Below are 20,918 nucleotides of genomic sequence, written 5' to 3' on the forward strand. Positions count from 1 at the left end.
ATGGAATATTATTCACCCATACAAAGCAATGAAGTACCGATACATGCTACAACATGGATGAACCTTGAAAACGTTATGCTAAGTAAAAGAAGCCAGTCACAAAAGACCACACATTATATGATTCCATTTATATGAAATGTCCAGAATAGATAAATCCAGAGAGACAGACAGTAGAGTAGTGGTGGCCAGGAGATGGAGGAGGAGGGATAGGGAACAATTGCTAACAGGTAGGGGGTTTCTTTTGGGGGTGCTCAAGATGTTCTAAAATTGATGGTGGTGATAGTTGCACAACTCTGTTAATATACTAAAAACCGCTCAGCTGTATACTTTAAAGGTGTGACTTATGGTAAGCGAATTCTATCTCACCCAAGCTGTTATATTAAACAATAAAAATGCTCAGCCAGCGTTTGTTCTAATTGGGCTGTGGACTGACCCCTCAGCGCTCCAGAAACAGTGATCGACAAGGACCCTTCCTTGAAATCCCGACCTTGACTTATGAGACAGTGCACTGAATGTGCGATTGCTCTGGTGGCAAGAACAAGATGGTTTCCACCGTCAAGTGCCGTGTGTCTCTGGGGGCCTGGAACAGACGGGAACCGTGTGTGGAATTTCACAAGTCAACGAGCCCACAGCACCTGCAGTGTCTCCACTGCTTTCGCGGATGTGGCGAGGAAAGAACAGGTGCGTGGAGTTTTCTCGAGTTCCATTTCTGCAGCATCCCCCCGACTGGGTTTAGAGAGACTAAACAGACCTCCGTCCTCCCCACCAGGACAGCTCTCTCCAGTGCTGTGCAGAACTGAGGAAGATGGGGGTGAGGTGGGGAGAACAAGCCCTCAAAGCTTCCCGAAGTCTTCTGCTTGCCTGTGCTGTTTTACTATAATAAAGGAAGAGAAGGGTTAGCCGAGCCATCCAGGCCTGAAGAGAGCATGTCAGGCTCCCAAACGCTCAGAATTCACCTCAATTCTACACGGCTTACTCACCATGGACACAAGTCACTCGGCACCCTGTGTACAAGCTAGAAGATGCTAACAACCTGGAGAGAGGCAAGCATTTCCTTGTGGCTCCAAAGGAACGGTGAGCCCAAAGAATCCACTGGGTGGCCTACAGTGTTGTCCCCTAAACACGTCTGGGGTCAGAATGCCAGTGTGCAAATCCCGGCTCTGCCCCTTCCTGCTGTGTGACCCTGGGCAACTAAACCTCTCTGTGCCTCAGTTTCTTCACCTGGGAAATGGGGATAATAAAAGTACCCATCCTCTCAGGCTGTCATGAGGACTTAATGAGTTAATGGGTGTCAAGCACTTGGTCGGGCCGAGGGTGAGCTCTCAACTGGTTTTACCTCATGTTACTGTTCCCAGAAGCTCCACGGGCCTGGACTTCTGTGAAATGCACATGTATCCTACAGTTTCTCCACTGAAATCAGCTGAATTGCATTGTGTGTCTAGGGTACATATCTATCTAAGGCCACTCGCCCGCTATGTGACAGCCCTGGTGCTCGCGGTCTGGGACTCTGCTCCCGACTGGGAGCAGAACATGTTGGTGTTCATAGCTCGGGAGGCGCAGGTTGGAAGAGTGGCTCCCCAAATAATGGCTGTGTGACTTGGGAAGTCCCATAGCCTCTCTGAGCCTCAGTTTTCCTCTCTGCAAAATGAGGATAATGTTACTGCCTCCCTCACAAGGCAGCTGCAAGGATTAAACGAAAGTGCACTGAACAAAGAGGCAGTACTGCACAGTGGTTAGCGTGTACTGCCCAGGTTGGAAACCCTGCTCTCCACCTAGTAGCTGGGTGACCGTGGGCAAGTCACTTAACCTCTCTGTGCTTCCCTCTCCTTCTCTGTAAAGTGGAGATAATAATCGTCCTCACCGCACGTGTTGTTGTGAGGATTAAATGAGGGGCAGGGCGTGGCATACAGAAGCCCCATAAGAATTCCCTATTTGTCCTTCCGTGCCCAACACACAGCAAGTCCCTAACGGATGCTGGCTGCTACAATAGCAGTGGATGTGAGGGCCAGCGCCCCAGTACGCACGATATAATTTCCTCACCCACTTGGGGGCAGGAGAGAGGAGTCCTGTGGGAGGGCCAGGCTGTGGCCCACTGGGCTGGCAGGAACCCCTAGACCATAAGTCATGAAGGGCTTCCCCGCCTGGGCTGGGGCTCAGGGTCCAGGGCCGACCATTGCAGGGCAGTGCCAGGGCTGTAGACCAGAGTTTCCAAGGGAGAAAGAGCTCCCTCTCTACTTCCTCTGGCCAACAGCTGGCCTGGGAGGCCCAATTACCAGCCTCCGTGGCCCAGAGTGGGAAGGCGTGGCTGCATTTGGTGCTGATGTAAGTCTAGCAGCAGACCAGGTGGGCCCCGGAGCCAGGCTGCCTGGGCGCCCTGGGCTCTGGTCCGCAAGCCCAGCGATCCCTCAGGCAGGAGGGCAGAGCCTGGGGTGCAGGCTGGCGCATCCACCTCCTCCAGTATTGGCTGTGTGATAGGGAGGGAGACGACGCACAAAGCACGTGGAGAGCTTATCTGCCTGGATCTGCGCCGCCAGCCCAGAAGCTCCCAGAGGGCAGGCCCCGTGGCTGTCCCATTCCCACCTGGAGCCCCAAAGCCCAGAACAGCATGTGCTGTTTGTTACTGACAAGAATTATCCTGCCTGCAAAGTGTCTGAGCCCAGTGCCTGCACACAGCAGGTCCCAGCAGATGCTAGTTCCCTCTCCCTGACTCTCGGGTGGCCCCAGCTCCAGGCCTCCAGGGATTCTGGGACCTTCCTAGAACATCGCTTGCAGTCCAACTGGGGGGGATGCGAGAAGCTGGGTATAATAGAAGCCACAGGATTAAAGCACACTGTGATCCGAATTAACACTTACCGAGGACCAACTACGTGTCAGACAGTGCACAGAGGCGGCGACTCATTATCTTACTACTCAGAGCACCCCTGGGAGGTGAGTGCCATCACCCCATCTTGTGGATGAGGGACGGGGGTTTAGGGAGTGAAGCAGCTTGCTCAGGGCCACAGCGCTGGTGCGCAGCAGAATCGAGATTCAAACCCAGGACTTCTGGGCTCCGGAGCCCAGCCTGCCTGCCAGCCTGTCCCTGCAACACAGAAGAGCTGCGGGCGGGGGGTGGGGCGGAGAGGAACTGGTGGTTTCCAGGGGGAACACCTGGAAACACAGGCACAGGGACGCAAAGGGAGCCTTCCGCAGGGACACGGCAGCCCTGGCCTGTTCCTGAGGACAAGGAGAGGCGAGCACCGGGTGGAAGCTCGAGGCACTTGGCTCTGTTGCGGGCAAGCCCAGGGGCATGTCCTGGAGCCTCTGGCTTGAGGAGGAAGGTGGACCGATTATAACAGGAAGTCCTGAAGGACTCACAGGTGAAGAGAACCTGGGAGCTCTCTGGTCCCAGCCCTTGAAAGAGAGCAGCATCCTAAGCCCCCCGCCCTGGAGGTGACCTGCCCAGAGTCCCTGCGGGGAGCTAGATCCCATTTCCCACAGCCACTTCCCAGAGGAGCACCAGATCCCTGGACAAGGACAGGGGAAGGGTAGTTATCCCTGGGGTCCACCCCACCCAATCCTGCCAAACTCAAGCTCTCAAGGAAATGCAAAGATGAGTTGTCCTTACACAGAGCCGCCTCACTCGACAGCATAGCAGCTGCCAAGACGGGCACATCCCTTCTTTGTTTCCCTGCAGAAGCCTGGACAGCGGGCAGCATCAGGACCAGGATTCAGATGAAGTGGCCCCAGCAGGCCCCACATCTCTAAAATGGGGATTCTCCTACCCACGTCCCGGGGCCAGAGAATAGAACTCACCGAAGGGGAGCCCCTACTCGGTCCTCCCCCCACGAGCGAGGCTGTTTCCTGGACCGTGGCTGCATCTGCCTCCCTGTGACCACACTCCCAGCCTCCCTGGCGTCTGGTCTCCAGGCCTCTTTGGTGACCGCAGCCCCAAGTCCTTGTACTCGGCCCCATGTGGACTGGGGACAGGAACTGGGCTGGTGATGTGAGGACGTGGGGCTGTGGGGCACCCAGGGCACCGGACCTGAGGTCTGTGTCAGGACCTCTTATGAACACAGGAGTAAAAAATGCTAGGTGGGGCAGGGCCCCGGGCTGGTTCAGCAGCCTGGGAGCAGGTTCTCCTCTGGCGGACACACTGCCCTTCCAGGATCCTGCCCTGCAGAAATCTTCTTTCTCCTGGTGTTGACAAACAGGTAATCTGATAGAGGATCCTGGTTCTGGAGAAGACCACCCCTCCTCAGTGTGCCAGCCCCGGCCCCAGGGGCCAAGCTCCCACCCAGCACAGGGGGACCTTTAGCCCTCCAGACAAGCTGGCTGAGCATGATCTTTGCTCCCCAGAGTGTTCCGGCAGGTGAGCTGATGTGCCAGGTCACGCTGGAGGTGGGCCAAAACACATCCCCCCCAGCCTTCTGGTCAGCAGAGGGGGACCCAGGGAGCTAGACCCTCTGTGTCGTCAGTGAGGGGACAAACTTCATTTTCTGGGCCTGCCTCTCATGTGAAAGAAGGCTGGGAGGTACCGACCAGCAGCAGCAATTCCTAACGTGGCCAGGTCCCGGGAATCACCCAGAGAGGGTTTGAAAGTGCAGATTCACAGGCCCCACTCCAGTCTCGGGAACATCGGGGTTTCAGGACCAGGCCCTGAATTTCGGGAAGAGCCCCTGGGTGGCTGTGATCAGCACGCCCTGGAAACTAATCCAGAAACTCCGAAGAAGCCCTGTGATTCCCGGTGGAGCCTGTGTTTTCAGGATGAAGCACAGCACCCCAGCCTGAGCAGGCCCACACCATCCCCTTGGGGACAGAAAGATGGGGGCGGGGAACTGGGCAGCCTCTCTCCCCCTAGAGCCATCTCCCAAACTAGGTACTCTGTGAGCCTGATGTTCAACACAGAATTCTTTCCAGAAAAACATCAGGTGCTGGACTTGAAAATCTTGGTATTCTGCTGCCTCTCAGGATGGCAGGATGCCAAGAAAAAACTTCTGTGATTGGGACCAAACAGCTGAGGCCTTCACTTCCCGTCTCACACTGCAGGAGTTTGGTTAAAGATGAAGGCAGACTGAGTGTGTCTGGGGGTCCTCTCGCATGTGAACTCCTGAATCCATTCATTTCACGGATGTTTACTAAGCACCTGCCATGGGTCAGACAAGAGCCCTGGCGGTACAGCAGCGAAGGAAATAGACAAAGATCTCTGCCCCTCCGTGGAACTGACATTTTACTTGGGGGAGTCACACAAGGTAAGAAAAACAAAATATCTCAAATAGGGTGGTTAGGGACAGCCACACCGAGAAGGTGACATTTAAGCAGAGACCTGAAGAAGGCAAGGGAGTGAGCCATATGGGTAAGTGGGGAAAGTGCTTTCCAGCAAAGGGCAAGTGCAAAGGTCCTGGGGCAGCAGCACACCTGGTGTGTTCTAGGAAGGACAGTGAGGCGGCCAGTGTGGCTGAAGCAGAGGGCACGAGAGGGAGGACAGAAGGGGAGGTCAGTAAAGAGCCAGCAGTCAGATGACACTGGGCCTCAGAGGTCAGACTCCAGTGAGATGGGAGGATGCTGAGGGCTTGGGCAAAGTCATGGTCTGATCTGACTTATTTATGGGTAGGAGATGTCGTCAAATGTATAAGATGTAACCATCTAAGGATCATTTGGGGCCTTAGGATATCCTGGCCCAGCAAACAGACTGCCCACACTAGAAGGGGTGGAGTCTACGCATGTCCATAAAAATAACAGCAGTGGTTGCTTTTTCTTACTGCAAAAGACAGACCAGTTGCCCTGGGCATTTCAGTGCGGTCACAGGGGTTACTGGTACTTCCCGTGTCTCCAGCTGGCCTGCTGTCTGGTACACAGGCTCCCCCTGCTCAGCCTGAGTCCAACTGCAGCTCTGATCCATGGTTCAGTACTAGGAGGTGTTGACCGAGTGCCCCTAAGCACCCTGGTGACCTAATGTCGACCATTCACAGCCGCCCCCCACCATGGGTCCAGGTCTCTACCCCGAAGACCGGGGCTTGGTCCCAGCGGAGCCCCAGGCAGCACAGCCTGAGAGCCCCACAGCCCCAGAACTCACCGGGCACGGAGAAGGGGGACAGGAAGGCAGCCTCGACCGGCTCGGGCTCCGGGGGTGGTGGCGGGGGCGGGGGCTGCTGCTCCTGCTCCCGCTGAGGGTCTGCGGGGTTTTCCGCGGGAACGTTCCCGTTCTCGATGTTCTCGTGTCTCCCGTTCTGAAGCGGCTTGCTGCTCACGCCGTTCGCCGAGTTGATCAGTCGCTGCCGCTGTGAGGACAGGAGGCAAGACAGACGCCAAGATGGGTGACAAGTGTCACACTGGTGCTTTGTCCCATACGCATACACAGCCCTTAGAGGTTTCTAGAACAACACCCCTGGATATCGGTTTGCCTGCGAAATGGCCCAGGAACCTTGGAATCTATCTGAGTTTGCTCATTTCCATTGGAACTGACACCAGGAAGCTTTTGGGGACTGGTCAGAGCCCTGGGTCTCCCCTTCTCAGTGCCAACCCGACAACCCAGCCCATGACACCGGATGACAGCGATCATCTCGGCTTCCCCAGTGGACCTTCATAAGCCACCTGAAGACAGTCACGGGAGAGGCCCTGCATAGTTTAATTTAAAATTTTTTTTAGGTATATCACACAAAAAGCGCACTCACATTAAGCATATGGCTCAATGATGTTTTATCTCACGATGTAGAACGCTTCCTGCCCCTTAGAAGACTCCCTAGACACTTCCTAGTCTATGTGCCCTTCTCTCCAGATGTAACCAAGGCAACCACTATTCTTTTATAAATATCAATTAGTTTTTTCTGAACTTGAATTTCATATAAATGGATTCAAACAGTGTGTACTATTTTATGTCTGGCTTCTTTCACCCAACCTAATATCCATGAGATTCGTCCACGTTGTCATGTGAATCAGTAGTTTGTTATTTTTCACGGGTGTGTAGTATTCCCTTGTATGAATAAGCCACAACGTATCCTCTGCCTGTTGATGGGCACTGGGTTGTCTCCCCTTTTTGGTTATTGTAAAGAATGCTGCTATGAATATTTGTGTGCGTGTCTTCTTGTGGACATAAGCACTCCTTTCTCGTGGGTATTTATCTAGGAGTGGAATTGCTAGGTCACAAGGTAAGTGCACGTTGAACCATTTTACACTCACACCAGCAATGGATTAGGATTTCAGGTGCTTCCCATCCTTGCCAACACTTGGTATTGTCCCTTAAACTTTAGCCATCCTGGTGGATGCGTGGTGGTAACTAATTGTGGTGTTAATCCGCGTTTCTCTGACCACTGACGATGTTGAGCTTCTTATTGGGATACTGGCCACTACGACAGCCTCTGCTGTCCACGCCTTTTGCCACTTCTAACGGGTGTGCCCTGAACCAGCCCATCCCCTCCCTCCCTCATCTCACTGTAGCTACTGACAAAGGCCGCCCCCTTTCCACCCAAGCAGAAGCTGATCTTTCTCGCCAAAGCTGGTTTCTACTAAACCAGGGAAAGGCAGAGGCCACACGTGAAGAAACCAACAGGTCTCCCCTTTCCCGAGAACCTGCTTGCCTCTGCACGGCTCACCTTTATCTGAGTCTCACTACAAATATTCACGGATCAGCTTTGGGCCTGCGGATAACGAGGGTCACACAATGGACACATACATCCCTCCAACTGCTTCAGCAGGAGAACAGGAGTCAGCAAATGTCAATACTCTACAACCGTGCACCCGACGCCTATCCTCGTGATTACTGGAAATTAACAAAAGTAATTACTTCTTAAAACGGAAGCATGTCATTTCTCTAAAAGAAAGATGAATGGACCATTTAACTGCCTCCATGTCAGTTTTAGGCAGGGACTCCTAAATCATGACATATAGGGTGGGGTAGAAATTTAAAAATTATTTTCTTACAAGCGCATCCACAACACTTAGCCTACCAAAAACAGCCAAGTGATCTATGCCTGAGACTCAGGCCCAGACATGCAGGCATAGTATTGTGCTTTCCACGTAGGGTTAAATGACAAGTCATCCTTATAGTTAAAAAACAACAAAAACCAAAAAAGAAACTAGCTGTGCAAGGACAGAATTGTAAGGGGGGTTACAACTTAGTAGCAACATGAATGGTAGCAATGGGAGGGGGTCATGACTCTAGCTTAATAGGAATCAACAGAGGATTGAACGTGGAAAAAATATCTAAAGCTATCTGAGATTGTATTAAAAGGGGCATAGATTAGAACACAAAGGAGGTGATGGATCCACATGCCAAGAGAGACAAACTGGATGGTTTTCACAGGAGAGTAACTAGATGGTGAGGACTGGAACCCTGCCACATCAGGGAGGGTGGGAGGTTCCAAGGATGTTGAGACTCAAGGAGAAAATTAGGTGGAGGGTGTTGTCTGATGTTTGAAGGGCTGCCACATGGAAGGGGCAATGACAAGCAACTCGAGCAGGGGCTGGATATCACAGGGAATAAAGACATAGAAAGAAGGGGGAGGGGAGGTGGACTAGATTGACCCCTAAGAATCTATGCAGTCTCTCTTTTGCACTCTAGACTCAGATTTGGGTTGGAATTCCTGTTCTGCCCTTATTAGTTGTGTGGCTTTGGGCAAATTACTTCACCTCTCCGATAACCTGGAAATAACATCATCTGCCTCAGAAGGTCATGGAGAGGGTTAGAGCCATGACACAGGTGAACATCCCGCACCTGCCCGGCACACAGCAGGAGCTAGTAAATTACAGCCAGCTGGACCAGCTCAACATGACCAGCATCCGGGTGTGAGATGAGGACGGAGAGCTGTGGGGATGAAGGAGGTGGGGGACCAGGCAGGGCGGGTTCACAAGGAGGGAGGGGAAACTGAGGGTGGCTGAGACTCTGGGCCAGCTGACAACTTGTTGCAGTGGCTGTGGGTGAGGATGGTCAGGTCAGGTGTAGCCCTGGAGGGCAGGAAAAGCAGAGCCCTCCCTCCACGCCCCTCGCACCCCCTCCCCCAGTACCCAGCCCTGCAAACCCTCTCTGAGGATGCGCAAATGAGGGCGTCTGTCCCATAGGCATTTCTACCACGGATTAATTTGAGCTTTGCAGACTTCTCTGTAACATTCTGGAATTAAAATGACTGAAAAGGAAATGAAACCAAAGGGTCTTAAGAAACAACCTTGAAACTGGGCATTTTGGGGTTTTTATCCTCCCTCATTCCCATTCCATGATCAATTTCCCCAGAGACATTGCTCAGTCTCCAGGCAGAGTCTTTCAGCTGGGTGTCACTGAAATTTTAGAGCCGGAAGCATCCTGCCCAGCACCCTCAGACAGAGAAACTGAGGCCAGGAAGATTAAGTGAGTTAATGGCTAATGTGAGATGGAAACTCAGAAGCTCCTCTCCTGAGCCCAGCCTCTCCGGCTCCCTGCGCTGCCTTCCACAGCAGGCCAATCCCAACATGGTGGAAAACAAGGTTTTCCCAAAAGCTTAAACATTTGGGAGCTTGACAACCAGCATTTTACCAGCTCACGAAAACCCCATTATTTCCCTGGCTGTGTGTGCCATGAAAAATATACTATAAACTCAAATGCCCCAAATCCTTAAGAGTTGTTCAAACCCCCCCTCCCACTCCCAGCACCCAGCAGGTACAATTATCACCCTCAGGAAAAATGGCCAGGGTTCAGTAAAATTTCATTGATTTAACTTCTACCGATTTGGACCAAAATGATTCAGAATAATTCAAAGCTTGCAATGTTTCCCTTTCTTAATACACGTTCCACAGAGAGGGCACATAATGTAGGAAATTAAAGTAGAAATGTTCAAAATACAGAACGTTTAAGCACTGTGCAACCTCATTCTTGCATGCAATCGATGCGCTAACTACCCATTATTAGCTATGGAAGTTTCTAGCTCTCTGGTAACCACCTGGGTCAGAGGATAAGGTCTGAAAACTCCAACATGCGCATATGCAGCACAGACGGGAAAAGCTGGTATGCAAATAAGCCTGTTAGCTCTGCTATACTGTTTGTACATTAAGTAATATTCAAACTTATTAAAATTTTTTTTCGAATGAGAGAGAGAGACAAGGCACAAAATCCGAGCAGAGCATGAGGGTACTGAGTGGAGGGAAGTTCCCAGAGGTAACCGCTATCCAGCAGTATCTCGGTTTCCTTCTAGAATTCTTCTATCCACAGAGAACAGGTGTGTATTCATCTTGTTTTGCCCTAAATAACCTTTTAAAGAAACAATCCATACTTGAGACTGGCCTTTCTCCACTGAGTTTAACGCTAGTGCCTGACAAGATCCTTAGTGGAACGTCTCCAGCAGGGTATTCGAGGGCTGCCTGCCTTAAAGTCCCTCCCGATGGGATCATTTGCTGCCTGCGGGTGATGTTTGGGCTTCCTTCCTTAAACAGGTGAGGTGACAAACGCCAGCCCGGCAGAGGATGCCCTCGTGGTCCAACACCAGAAACTGTCCCGACAAGGTGCCAGAACCCCTCCACCCGCTCTCGTGGTCCTCTAAGCACTCACCTCGTTAATGATGATCCTGCTGGCCATCCGCAGCCGCGTCCTGGGCCCGAACTTATTGGTGATCATTACGCGCAAGCCGGCCTCCGGGAAGCTGAACTTGGGAGGGCTGGAGCTCATGACCTCGTCTACCATCACCACCGGGTTTTTGCTGTACGCTGGCTCCTCCTTCACTATATTGAGCACAACGCCGTGATTAGCGCCAAGATGGCCCCTGGGGATAACACCCAAGTGCTGGGCGACTGACCTCCCCTCGCATCGCAGACTTCCTAGGGCTGTGGGCCCCGCAGCCGCCTGGGAACCCCGCTCCAGCTCCTCCCATCAGTCAAAGGGGACCACTGGCTCTGAACCGCCTGCCGACTTGAGTACTAGACAGAGCCTGTGGTCCCCCTGCTACAGCCCTCCCTCAGGTAGATACTCCACACCTAGCGCCTCCGCCAACCCCTGCCCCCGCTCCTCTGGGGCCCAGTCTTGGCTAATTGTAAGGGTGTTTCCGTTCCTCATCTAAGCCTCACAGGGCAGTCCACCTACAAACAGGGTCCCTACCACCTCTCACCCTGACTGGGAGGGGACCTTTCTTTCCCCCTGCTTACAGAGGCTCAGATGAAACTTTACAAATTGACAAGGGCCCTCTGGAATGGAAAATGCTGGAAAGCACCAGAGAGCACTGGCTCTAAACTTCCCACAAGGCCACCTGTTCTGTCTTTGAGGGACCTTCTCCACCCAGCACAAAAGGATGCTTCTAACTTTGTTCTCAGTGAGGCAGTGGTGAGGTCACAGATTCAGCTCACAGGCCCTGGACGAGGCAACCGAGACCCAGGAGAGGCCCTGCTTGCTGCGAGCGTGCAGTGGGTGAGCTGCTGGCCGAGCCCAGCGTCCCCTATAAAACCAACACCCTCCAGCAGGGAGGTCACTTTCCCTGACCCTTTGCTTCCCCTCATGAGGTTGAAGAACAAATCTCCCAAGTCCCTGGACCTTCTCCTTGCTGTCTTCATGAACATGCTGGGGGCCAGAGTCCTGGCGGATCTGATATTTAACTCCAGGGCCTGAGGGCCTAGTAACAGAACCACCCATGAACACAGCACACAGAAGCAGGCAGTTTTCCCCTCCGAGGGGCTGTCAAAGTGGACACGCCCATCCCGCTGCACCGGTCACCAGCTCCTGGTGAGCATCCTTCCCTGGCAGGAGCAGTCGAGAGCAAATTCACGCAAGAGTTAATGGCACAAACACAAAGAGATGCACACCAGACACACACACCCTCACCAAACAGGCAGCAAGGCTCAGCAGACAGGAGGCGTGTGGTTAGAACGAAGCCAAGAGGACCATGCATTTGTTGGAGACACACTAGCCTCTCAGAAGGCGTGTGCTGGGCTCGAGGACTTGTTTTTTTTAATGTGTGTGTTATCACTTGATGAAAGCCGATTACTTACAGTTCAGAAGAGGAGGAGTTAAGGAGACAGAGGTCAACAGAGATTGCCAGAGATGATTAGGCGGTGGATGCCCGAGAGTTTGGGCCAGCATTCTTGACGGTGGCCAAGACAGCAGGTGGGTATGCGAAGGAGGGTGTTAGTAGAGGGGCTCCTGCTATAGGGGCTTCCATGCTCGGGGCCTCTGGCCTTCGGGGTGGCCCCTCTTCTGGCTGAATTCCGCGGCTCCGTCCCACTCTGAGGAGAAGGAGCCCCTGTGCCCACTGCCCCCTGCTCCCCGTCTGCTGCAGGAAAGCTCGAATCCCTCCCTCCTCTGGAGCCTTCATCTCAACGGGAGGTGAGAACCAGCACAACAGCTGCGAGCTCCAGGCTCGTCCAGTCCCCGGACCCAGCCCCGTCACAGGCACAGCTGGGGCAACAATCGGGCTCAGAAGGAGGGAGCCTGTGGAGCATCAGTCCCCTGAGCCATGACACCTGGCTCCCAGGCACCTCGTCCTGGTGTCGTCCACCTAGGGGCAGGTGATGGGCCCAAGCCAAGGGGGGCTGTCCACTGGCAGCACGTTTGTCTTACAGTTCAGCCCACGGCCAGGCACGGCCCACCCCTCCCCGCTCCAAGCCAAAGCTGTGTCCAGGGCCAGGGCAGCCTGGAAGGGCCCGACAGAGAGCCCAGCCTGTGGGCCAGGCGACCCTGGCTGTCAGGCTGCGTCAGGAGAGGCTGGACTCCCAGCAGTGGCGGGAAACGGGGTGCTCCCCTGCCTCAGTCCTGGAACCTTCTCTTGGTGCACGGTGCTCTGCTTTCTTGAGCAGAATTGAAGTGTGATGTGGAAAAACGTGTAAAGTTTTAGGGGAAAAAACCCAAACAACTGAAAAAAGCTGGAGGATGCTATCCCCTAGAAAAAGAGAAAACTAGCCAGAGCTGACCTGGTGAACTAAAATGCATGACCTTTAAGAACACTGAAGTACATAAAGGCATTTTATAAGAATGGTAGTCAAAAGGCACAAAACCTGTCAAGAGGTTGGGTTAAAATTTGTATTTTAGGGGCTGGCCTGGTGGTATAGCAGTTAAGTTCGTGTGTTCTGCTTCGGCAGCCCAGGGTTCACCAGTTTGGATCCTGGGCATGGACCTACGCACCGCTCATCAAGCCATGCTGAGGCGGCATCCCACATAGAGGAACTAGAAGGACCTACAACTAGGATATACAACTATGCACCAGGGCTTTGGGGAGAAAAAGGAAAACAGGAAGATTGGCAAGAGATGTTAGCTCAGGGCCAATCTTCCTCAAAAACAAAAAAAACAAAATTTTTTTTTGGATTTTATATGGGAAACACCAAAACTGATAACAGCAAAGTCAGAGCTGCGTGTGTGCGTGTGCCCGCGTGTGTGTTCTTGAAAGAATCTACCAGCCAGCCATCCTGGACTTCCTGGGGTGGGGTGGTGAGATACGGACCCGCCCGCAGCCTCAGGACCACAGAAGAACTCTGAGTTGGAAAGATTCTGTGGCAACACCACCAGAAAAGGCAAACTTCTGAAGCTCCGTTCTCCTCAGTCCCCCGGGGGTGTTCCTGGGGGCTCCTTCCTCCTGCCTCAGTCTATTCTAGGGGATAGTGCCCTGCAGGGAATCACACCCACGGCCCTCCGGGAGGGAAGGGGCATCCACCAGCAGGGACTAAAAAATCCTAACGGCTGCCTCTCTGGGCCTCCCACCTCTCAAATTCCAGGCCCGCACCCCTGAGCCTTTTTCTCCTTGGTCTTTATCTAAACACATCTGTGCTGATAAAAGGCTGTGCTTGAAGGGCAGTCCTGTGTCTAATCTTCCAACTTCCTAGAAATTGTCCCGGACTTAGAGATCTGGGACAAAATAATAAACTTGTGGGGGAAGTCCTACTGTCACGGGTACAAAAGTGATGGAGACAGGGCTACCATAGAGCTCCGGAAAAGGTCCACCCTAGGCAGCAGCCTCAGGGCAGCCTGATGTCCCCGGAAAGGGAGGTGGCCGAGGCCCTGCCACATGAGGGGCGTTGCACATGAGGAATGCTTCTCATGCCTCTGGGGACAGGCCTCCTCCGTCAGCCACATGGGCGGGGAGGTGGCTCTCGGGGCTGGCACCTGATGAAGCGGGCGTGTTCCACCAGCCTGAATGACTCAGCAGGTAGAATCTTTCCTCTTTGCCCTGAAGGTCCAGAGGACCCCAGGAGCCTTCATCTCCGGCTATGCGCCTAGGCAGGAATCAGGCTCTGTCCTGAGAGACTGTGTGTGGGGACCTTCAACAGCGACCTCGGAGACACTATGTCTGTGGAGCTAAAACCCAAAACAGCAGCCACATTGTTCCTTCCCCTTCTGAGGAGGTTGTCCTGGAAACGGGCTCCCTCCTGGGGAAGCCCGCTGGGCACTTATGAAACAGGCCACAGGGGCACAGCCCCAGCCTCTGCGGGCCTCCTTTCTCTGCCCCTCACGGGCGGGCCTCTGGCAGCCAGGCTGTGGCCTTGACTGCAGCCGTGCCCCTACTCCAGTGGGCTCCTTCCTTCTGTAGGGAGAGATTCATCCCTTACTCCAGCACCTGCAACAGGTGCTCCCTCAGGGGTTACCTGAGACCGGACAGCACACACTGGCCTAACGTGCACATGGAAGGGAGCCCCTACCCTGAGCTACTCCAGGGTGAAGACCGGGGCGGGAGCCAAGGAGCATAGATTTCAGCCCCTACACATCCCAGACACAGGCAAACAGGCCCCTCTGAGACCACCGGGTCCCATCATTCACATCACAAAGGAATTAAAGTTGCCTGAAAGAGGATGTGACTTGCCCAAGGCCATGGGGAACAAGGGAGCAAGACCCTCAGGTGGCCAGTCCACAGCTCTCTCCCAAGGTTTCCAAAGCAGCAGCCAGGCAGGCCTAGACAATTCGGGGAACTCAAGAGAGACAACAGGGGCTGGCTCCGGGGTCCCAGAACCCCAGACAAGGGGGCCAAAGAGAAGCTGAGGAGACCGGGCTGCAGCCCCAGGGGAAGGGGCTCCGAAGCAGGGCTCTCTGGGGCTGGTCTGGGATTCCTGCCCAGCTCCGTGGCTGCCTTTCCCGGCCTTGCTGTTCCTCTGGGTGATGAGCCAGAAGTCTCTCCAGAACAGAGTTCTCTAGAACTGGGCCTGGTATTTGAGAAACCACAGGGAGACCTGGGCCTGCCCTGCAACCCCAAGGACTTGGCTTCCTGTCATCGGCCTTTTACATGGCTCAGAGATGTAATTACTGCATTTCAGAAAAGCCAAGCGGGCCGCAAGCCTTCCCCGGGGATGGGACTGCTGACTTTTTCATGCTCCTCCCATCTAAGCCAACACCAATCTGGGCAACATCTCCAACATTGATTCTCCCTCCTCGTTTAAGGTCTTGTGACCAAAGGTAAGAGAGTGACAATTTAGAGGGAGTGAGTGTGTGTAGGTAAGAGAAGGGAGAGTGGTTTCAACGCCACGGTTTTGGCCGCTCCTGTCTGCTCAGCCTTACCTTGCCCCAGCAGTGGCATGGAAGGGTCATCAGAGCTACTATCACAGTAATCATTACCATCTTCCAGCTCACTGTTGACCGTGTTGCCATTTGCAATGGTCTTTTGTTTGACTGTGAAAAAGGCCTGCATCTTCATGTTGTACCTGGAAGTTAAGGCAGGAGGTCAGAGCTGCGGGAGAGTCTGCGAGGGGCGTGCTGGGGCCTCCCCGTCCCCCCACCCCTGTGCACACACAGCATGGTGGCCGCAAGGTGGGGAGCCAAGGGTTTTCAACTGAGCTGATAGAGTTTCCTGACAGGAAGCAAAGAACAACAGCAGTCTGAGGGTCTTGCTCCTACTGAGATATTAGTGGGCTTCCTGGGGACATAAAAGACTTTCAGCCCAAGAGAAGGACAGATACCTGCTTACTTCACGTCACAAGCCTGTCCCAATAAAAGACGTTCAGCCCAGCCTAGGTGACAGGCTTGAAGGAGGCTTTATCAGGCCTGTCCTTTCTCCCACAGCCCCGAGTCTTGCTCACGTGGCTGCCCGTGGGCCATCCCCACAGAGAAGAGACTCACTCCATCTCAGACACCCAGGCTGCTGCCTCCCTGGAAGGCTCTCAGAGAGCAGATCTTTTAAGGACGATTCTCTTGTAGTTTGACAGTTTGTCACTCATTTTTATAAAACATTACGTTTTATATAAACGCGGGGATTCACAGCTCAGTGTTGCTTTTCTTTTTAATTACTGTCGAGGTGTACAGAGGAAGATAAAATCTGAACGTGGCTCAACTCCTGGGTAGTTTTTCTTTTTTAATGTGGACAAATACATATGACATAAAATTTGCTATTTTAACTATTTTCCATTTTTAAGTGCACAACTCAGTGGCATTAATTACATTCACACTGTTATGCAACCATCACCACTACTTGCAAAACTTTTTCAGCATCCCAAATTAATCAATTTGTGCCCATTACTCAATGAATAATTAATTACTCCCTCCCCTCAGCCTGAGGTAATGTCTAACTGACTTTCTGTCTCTATGAATTTGACTCTCCTAGGTCCCTCACGTTAAGTGGAATCTGACAATATTTATCCTTTTGTGACTGGCTCCTTTCCCTCAGTATAAAGTTTTCAAGGTTCATCCATGTTGCAGCCTTTGACAGGATTTCCTTCCTTTTCATGGCTGAACAATAGTCCTCATGAGTAGTTCTGCAATCATTCTGACCTGGGCAGCTTCTAGAGGGCCTCAAGAGCGCACACCCCAGGACCCAGTGTTGGTATCCTCAGTACCAGGAGTGGCGCCCCCGCAGTTGTGCAAGGTGGCGGCCCTGAGAGGTGGCATTTCATGAAGCCTGGAGCAGACATGGGGCTCTTTGAAAAGAGCAGTATTAAATTATTAGAATTATAGAGACAGCGAAAAAGAGTGGCCACCTGGGGCATGGAGAAGCAGTCCGGAGCGGGGTGGGAAAGACATCCTCGCTTGCTACTCGTTTGAGGAACGGCCTCAGCCTCCCCGCACCAGTCCTGACTGCGCCGGCCTAGGTGTGGACAGCACCCCAAAACAGTGTCTGAACATTCCTCCCCCACTCCGGCCACCCCCAGCGGGGTGTCCCCCAGAGAGCTGGGACAGGCCAGAGTGACTGACGGGCCTGATGGGGGTTTTCCTCCTGTTCTAACAAAAGGCTAGAGCAGGATGTGGAATGAGGCATCAGACGGCCCAGGAGGAGGAGAGAAAGGGCACTTACTTCATAATCAGAATGTAAAACACGTACAAGATGATGAGCACCAGGCCTTCCCACCTCCAAGAGAGAAAGGAGACTGTGGTTAGAGCCAGGGAGGCAGGGAGTGACCGGGGCAGCGGGCGCAGCAATGGGGGCTGTTCTTCTACCAGCCCCGGCCCCGGCCCTGGCCCCAGGATGCGAGTGAGCCGCCCCAGCCCTCAGCTGTCGTGCAATCTGAAGCCCCCTTGGGGCCAGAGAGAGAAGGCTGAGGGTGGGTTCTTCTCAATCACAGGGGGTCTGCAGGACTCAGGCTGAGTTCCCCCAGCCACCTAGAAAAAGGAGGGACCGGGGCCACCACATCTAAGACTCAGGGAGGGGAGTGGCCTGGAGTCATGCAGACTTGACCCTAAGAGGCCCTGTGGTCATCTGAGATTCTAGCCAGGGACCAGAGGAGCTGTGGGTAGAGGTAGCAAGGGGCCCTAAGAACTACCTGAAGAGAGGGGCTGGGCACAGGACCTCCTGGGCTGAACACTGGGCAGGGTAGGTCTCTCTGGGACACACTACACACTGCTGTCTCACAGAGGTAGCGCCCAACCCCAGACACAGGGGGGATATCTGAAGCTCAGACCACAAGCCTCTGAGGAGCCACCCAGCTTTTGTTCGTTCATCTGACAAACGTGTACTAACGGCCACTAAGTGCCCAGCATGGGCTACAGTCGTGTTGGGGGCTCCTCCTCCGCTGACACAGCCCAGAGACCAGCAGAGCCGCAAAGGGACTTGCAGATGATCTGACCACCACCACCCCCAACTCCATCTACAGCTGGAAGATGCGCCCCACGAGTAGACAGACTTCGTGACTCACATGGTGGGTTGGAGGCCCGGTGGGCGCCAGAACTGGGTGTCTCTGGGCCCATAGTACACAGCCGCTAGTGTCAGGCCTCCTGAATACCTTCCCCCAAATAATCACTCACAAGATGTGGATTCTGAATCACTGTCACGACGAGAACATTTTTATGGCTTATGAATGTCAGATACATTCATGCCCTATAGAGTGAATCAATCTTTTCTTCAAAGTTTGGGCTTTATATATCCTAATTAAGGAATAGTTTCCTCTCTCAATGTCATGAAGATGAGTCTCTATATTTTATTCTAAATTATTGTTTAATTTTGCCTTTTACAGTGAGATCTTTAATTCATCTGGAATTTATTCTTGTATAAGGTGTGAGGAAGGGATCTGATGCTATTTTGTTCTGTGTGGATTCCTGGTTGTCCCAGCAGCATCTGAGACCCCCTCCAACTCACTGCCTTGTCATGACGTCTGTCATATCCCCCAGCCCAGAAATGGGCTCATTACTGGATTTTTGGTTCCATATTGGCCTGTGCTTATCCCTGTGCAAAATGCCATACTGTTTTCATCATGTTAGCTTTATAATACACCTCAATATCTGGCAGGGTGGAAATATTAACGGAAACTATTTTTGTTACTTTGAAAGGAGAAATAAAGGCATGATTGCTTAGAATTACACCCTTTTTACTTTCACAAGTTTATAAACTTCTGTTTGTAAAAATAATTTTTGAAAAGATTCAATGGGGGCCGGCCCCATGGCTTAGCGGTTAAGTGCGCGTGCTCCACTACTGGCGGCCCAGGTTCGGGTCCCGGGTGCGCATCCATGCACTGCTTCTCCGAACATGCTGAGGCCGCGTCCCACATACAGCAACTAGAAGGATGTGCAACTATGACATACAACTATCTACTGGGGCTTTGGGGAGAAAAAGGAGGAGGACTGTAAATAGATGTTAGCTCAGAGCCGGTCATCCTCAGCAAAAAGAGGAGGATTAGCATGGATGTTAGCTCAGGGCTGATCTTCCTCACAAAAAAAAAAAAAAAAAGATTCAATAAACCCAACAAACCAGGATACTAACAACAAAGGAACGAGAAACAAACTTTAAAAACTTACCACACAATTTCTTCATCATATATGAACTGGAAGGCAAAAGAAACAAAGGGTGGGGGGACATATTTATTCCAAGAAGAGCAAACGCAGGCCCCGAACCGCCCAGAGCCGGCTCGCGTTGGCTTGTTCTGTGTTTTACAGAAAGCTGCGCTCCTCTCTCCATTTCTGGTTTCTCGACTGCAGAAGGTGACCTTTCCTTAGTTAAAACCTAAGACAGCAGATGCTGCGATACGCGGCCCCAGCTTAGCGTGGGCCTCCCAAGAGAAACAGCCTGTGCTTCACTATGGTCCACGCAGCTGCTGGGGACCTGCCCTCATTAATGGAACAGAGTTGCTAAAATCAAAAATCCTAAAAACTAAAAAAGCATCTACGTACAGATGTATGTATGTAAAATTATTTATCTATCTATGGTGCCTGTGTAGTAGGGGAAGGTGTCATTTTCTTAAAAATAAAGAGTAACCCCTTTGGAAATTCTGAGGGCCAAGGACCCGCTTGTACCATTTGAAGAGAGACTGGGGATGATGGTGGGGATGCCATGGCTTCCTAAGGATGCACTCATATTGCCCAACAACCCCACCCCACATGGTCGACACGAGATACTGATGAATGATGCTTCTGTGGTCCAGGGGAGGAGTCCTGTGACCGCCCCAGCCAGGCCCAGTGTGGACGGAAAAGTGGAGGGGCTGTGCCCACCACTCTGATTCTTGGACACATGAAGGTCCCTACACACAATGCCAGGAGAGGCCGGGGGCTGCTGTCTGGAGTTGGACCCACAGTACCCCTCTCCTGGCTGTCACAGTGGGCAGCACACACAGGAAGTGCTTTGGGAAGCCTCTTTTGAGAGGGTCATCCCGGCTGGGCATTGCTGTGAGGCTCCCTAGACTCAAGGCTCTGAGGAAGTGGCCTCAACAGAGGGGAGAGCCTAGTGCCACCACCAGGGTAACTTGAGGGACATTTATGGGGATATTTTTACAACCCAATGGAGGGCTACCGGCATTTAGATACAGTGAAGGTCAGGGGTGCCAGCCAGCCTAGAACGTGTGAAAATGTTCTATCGGGAGACTTTTTCCACATTTGGCACAAGTCTGAAATGTCCTGCTAAACATTCAGGCAACCAAAAAAAAAAAAGAAAAAAATCCCTAAGTCTAGAACTTAACTCCATTTTACAAATCAACATATTTTCACATGGTTTTAATAAATCTTAATTTTCTAGTCATATGATGGAAGGATGACTGTACTTAGCTCTGTTTAAGATTTTATCAAGAGTCATTCATAATTCTGGAAAACCACGTCATCAATGTGGGCACCACTCGTGGGGCCTGAGATGCCAGCCTCAGTCTGCGCTGGTGGCTGTTGGGCCCGGAGATCTTCCGTATGGGGGGCAACAGATTACATCATCAGGTGTTCTAGCATCTTCATACCCAAACATTTATACACCGAAAGATGTATTCTTTTATTATAAATTACTTTTGTCCTTTATAGTAGAGTTTGGGTGTTAAGTATTTTTTTTTGAAATTGTGTATAGGTAAATTATTTTATCTATAACTTTCATTTTTGGGGGTGTGGTAGGCAGCCTCTCAGACGGCCCCAATGATCCCCCTGCCTGACATTCACACACCCCTGAGTGTGGCCTGGACCTAGGGACTTGCTCCTAACAAACAGTATATGGTAAAATTGATGGGCTGTCACTTCTGAGGATAGGTTACAAAAGGACTGTGGCTTCCACCTTGGCACCTTCTCACCCTCACTCCGAGGGAAGCCAGTTGCCATGTCTCCAGCTGCACCATGGAACAGCCAGCGAGGAAGGACCTGAGGCCTGCCCACAGCCACGTGAGTGATCTTGAAAGCGGATCCTTGT

General features: G+C 52.4%; 1 protein-coding gene across 1 annotated transcript in view; it reads right to left on the reverse strand.

The window, feature by feature from the left end:
* The window catches only part of SLC24A4 (solute carrier family 24 member 4), a 157,545-nt gene that overhangs the window by 30,114 nt on the left and 106,513 nt on the right, over positions 1-20,918 (reverse strand). The window contains exons 8-12 of the mRNA XM_004434212.3: positions 19,064-19,089; positions 17,130-17,183; positions 15,404-15,546; positions 10,490-10,659; positions 6,053-6,257 (exon numbers count right to left, since the gene is read on the reverse strand). Of these exons, the coding sequence (XP_004434269.1) occupies positions 6,053-6,257; positions 10,490-10,659; positions 15,404-15,546; positions 17,130-17,183; positions 19,064-19,089 (598 nt within the window). The remainder of the gene's footprint in view (positions 1-6,052; positions 6,258-10,489; positions 10,660-15,403; positions 15,547-17,129; positions 17,184-19,063; positions 19,090-20,918) is intronic.

Source organism: Ceratotherium simum, chromosome 24 (genome assembly GCF_057802395.1).
Source record: "Ceratotherium simum simum isolate JZ-2026a chromosome 24, ASM5780239v1, whole genome shotgun sequence".
NCBI lineage: Eukaryota > Metazoa > Chordata > Mammalia > Perissodactyla > Rhinocerotidae > Ceratotherium > Ceratotherium simum.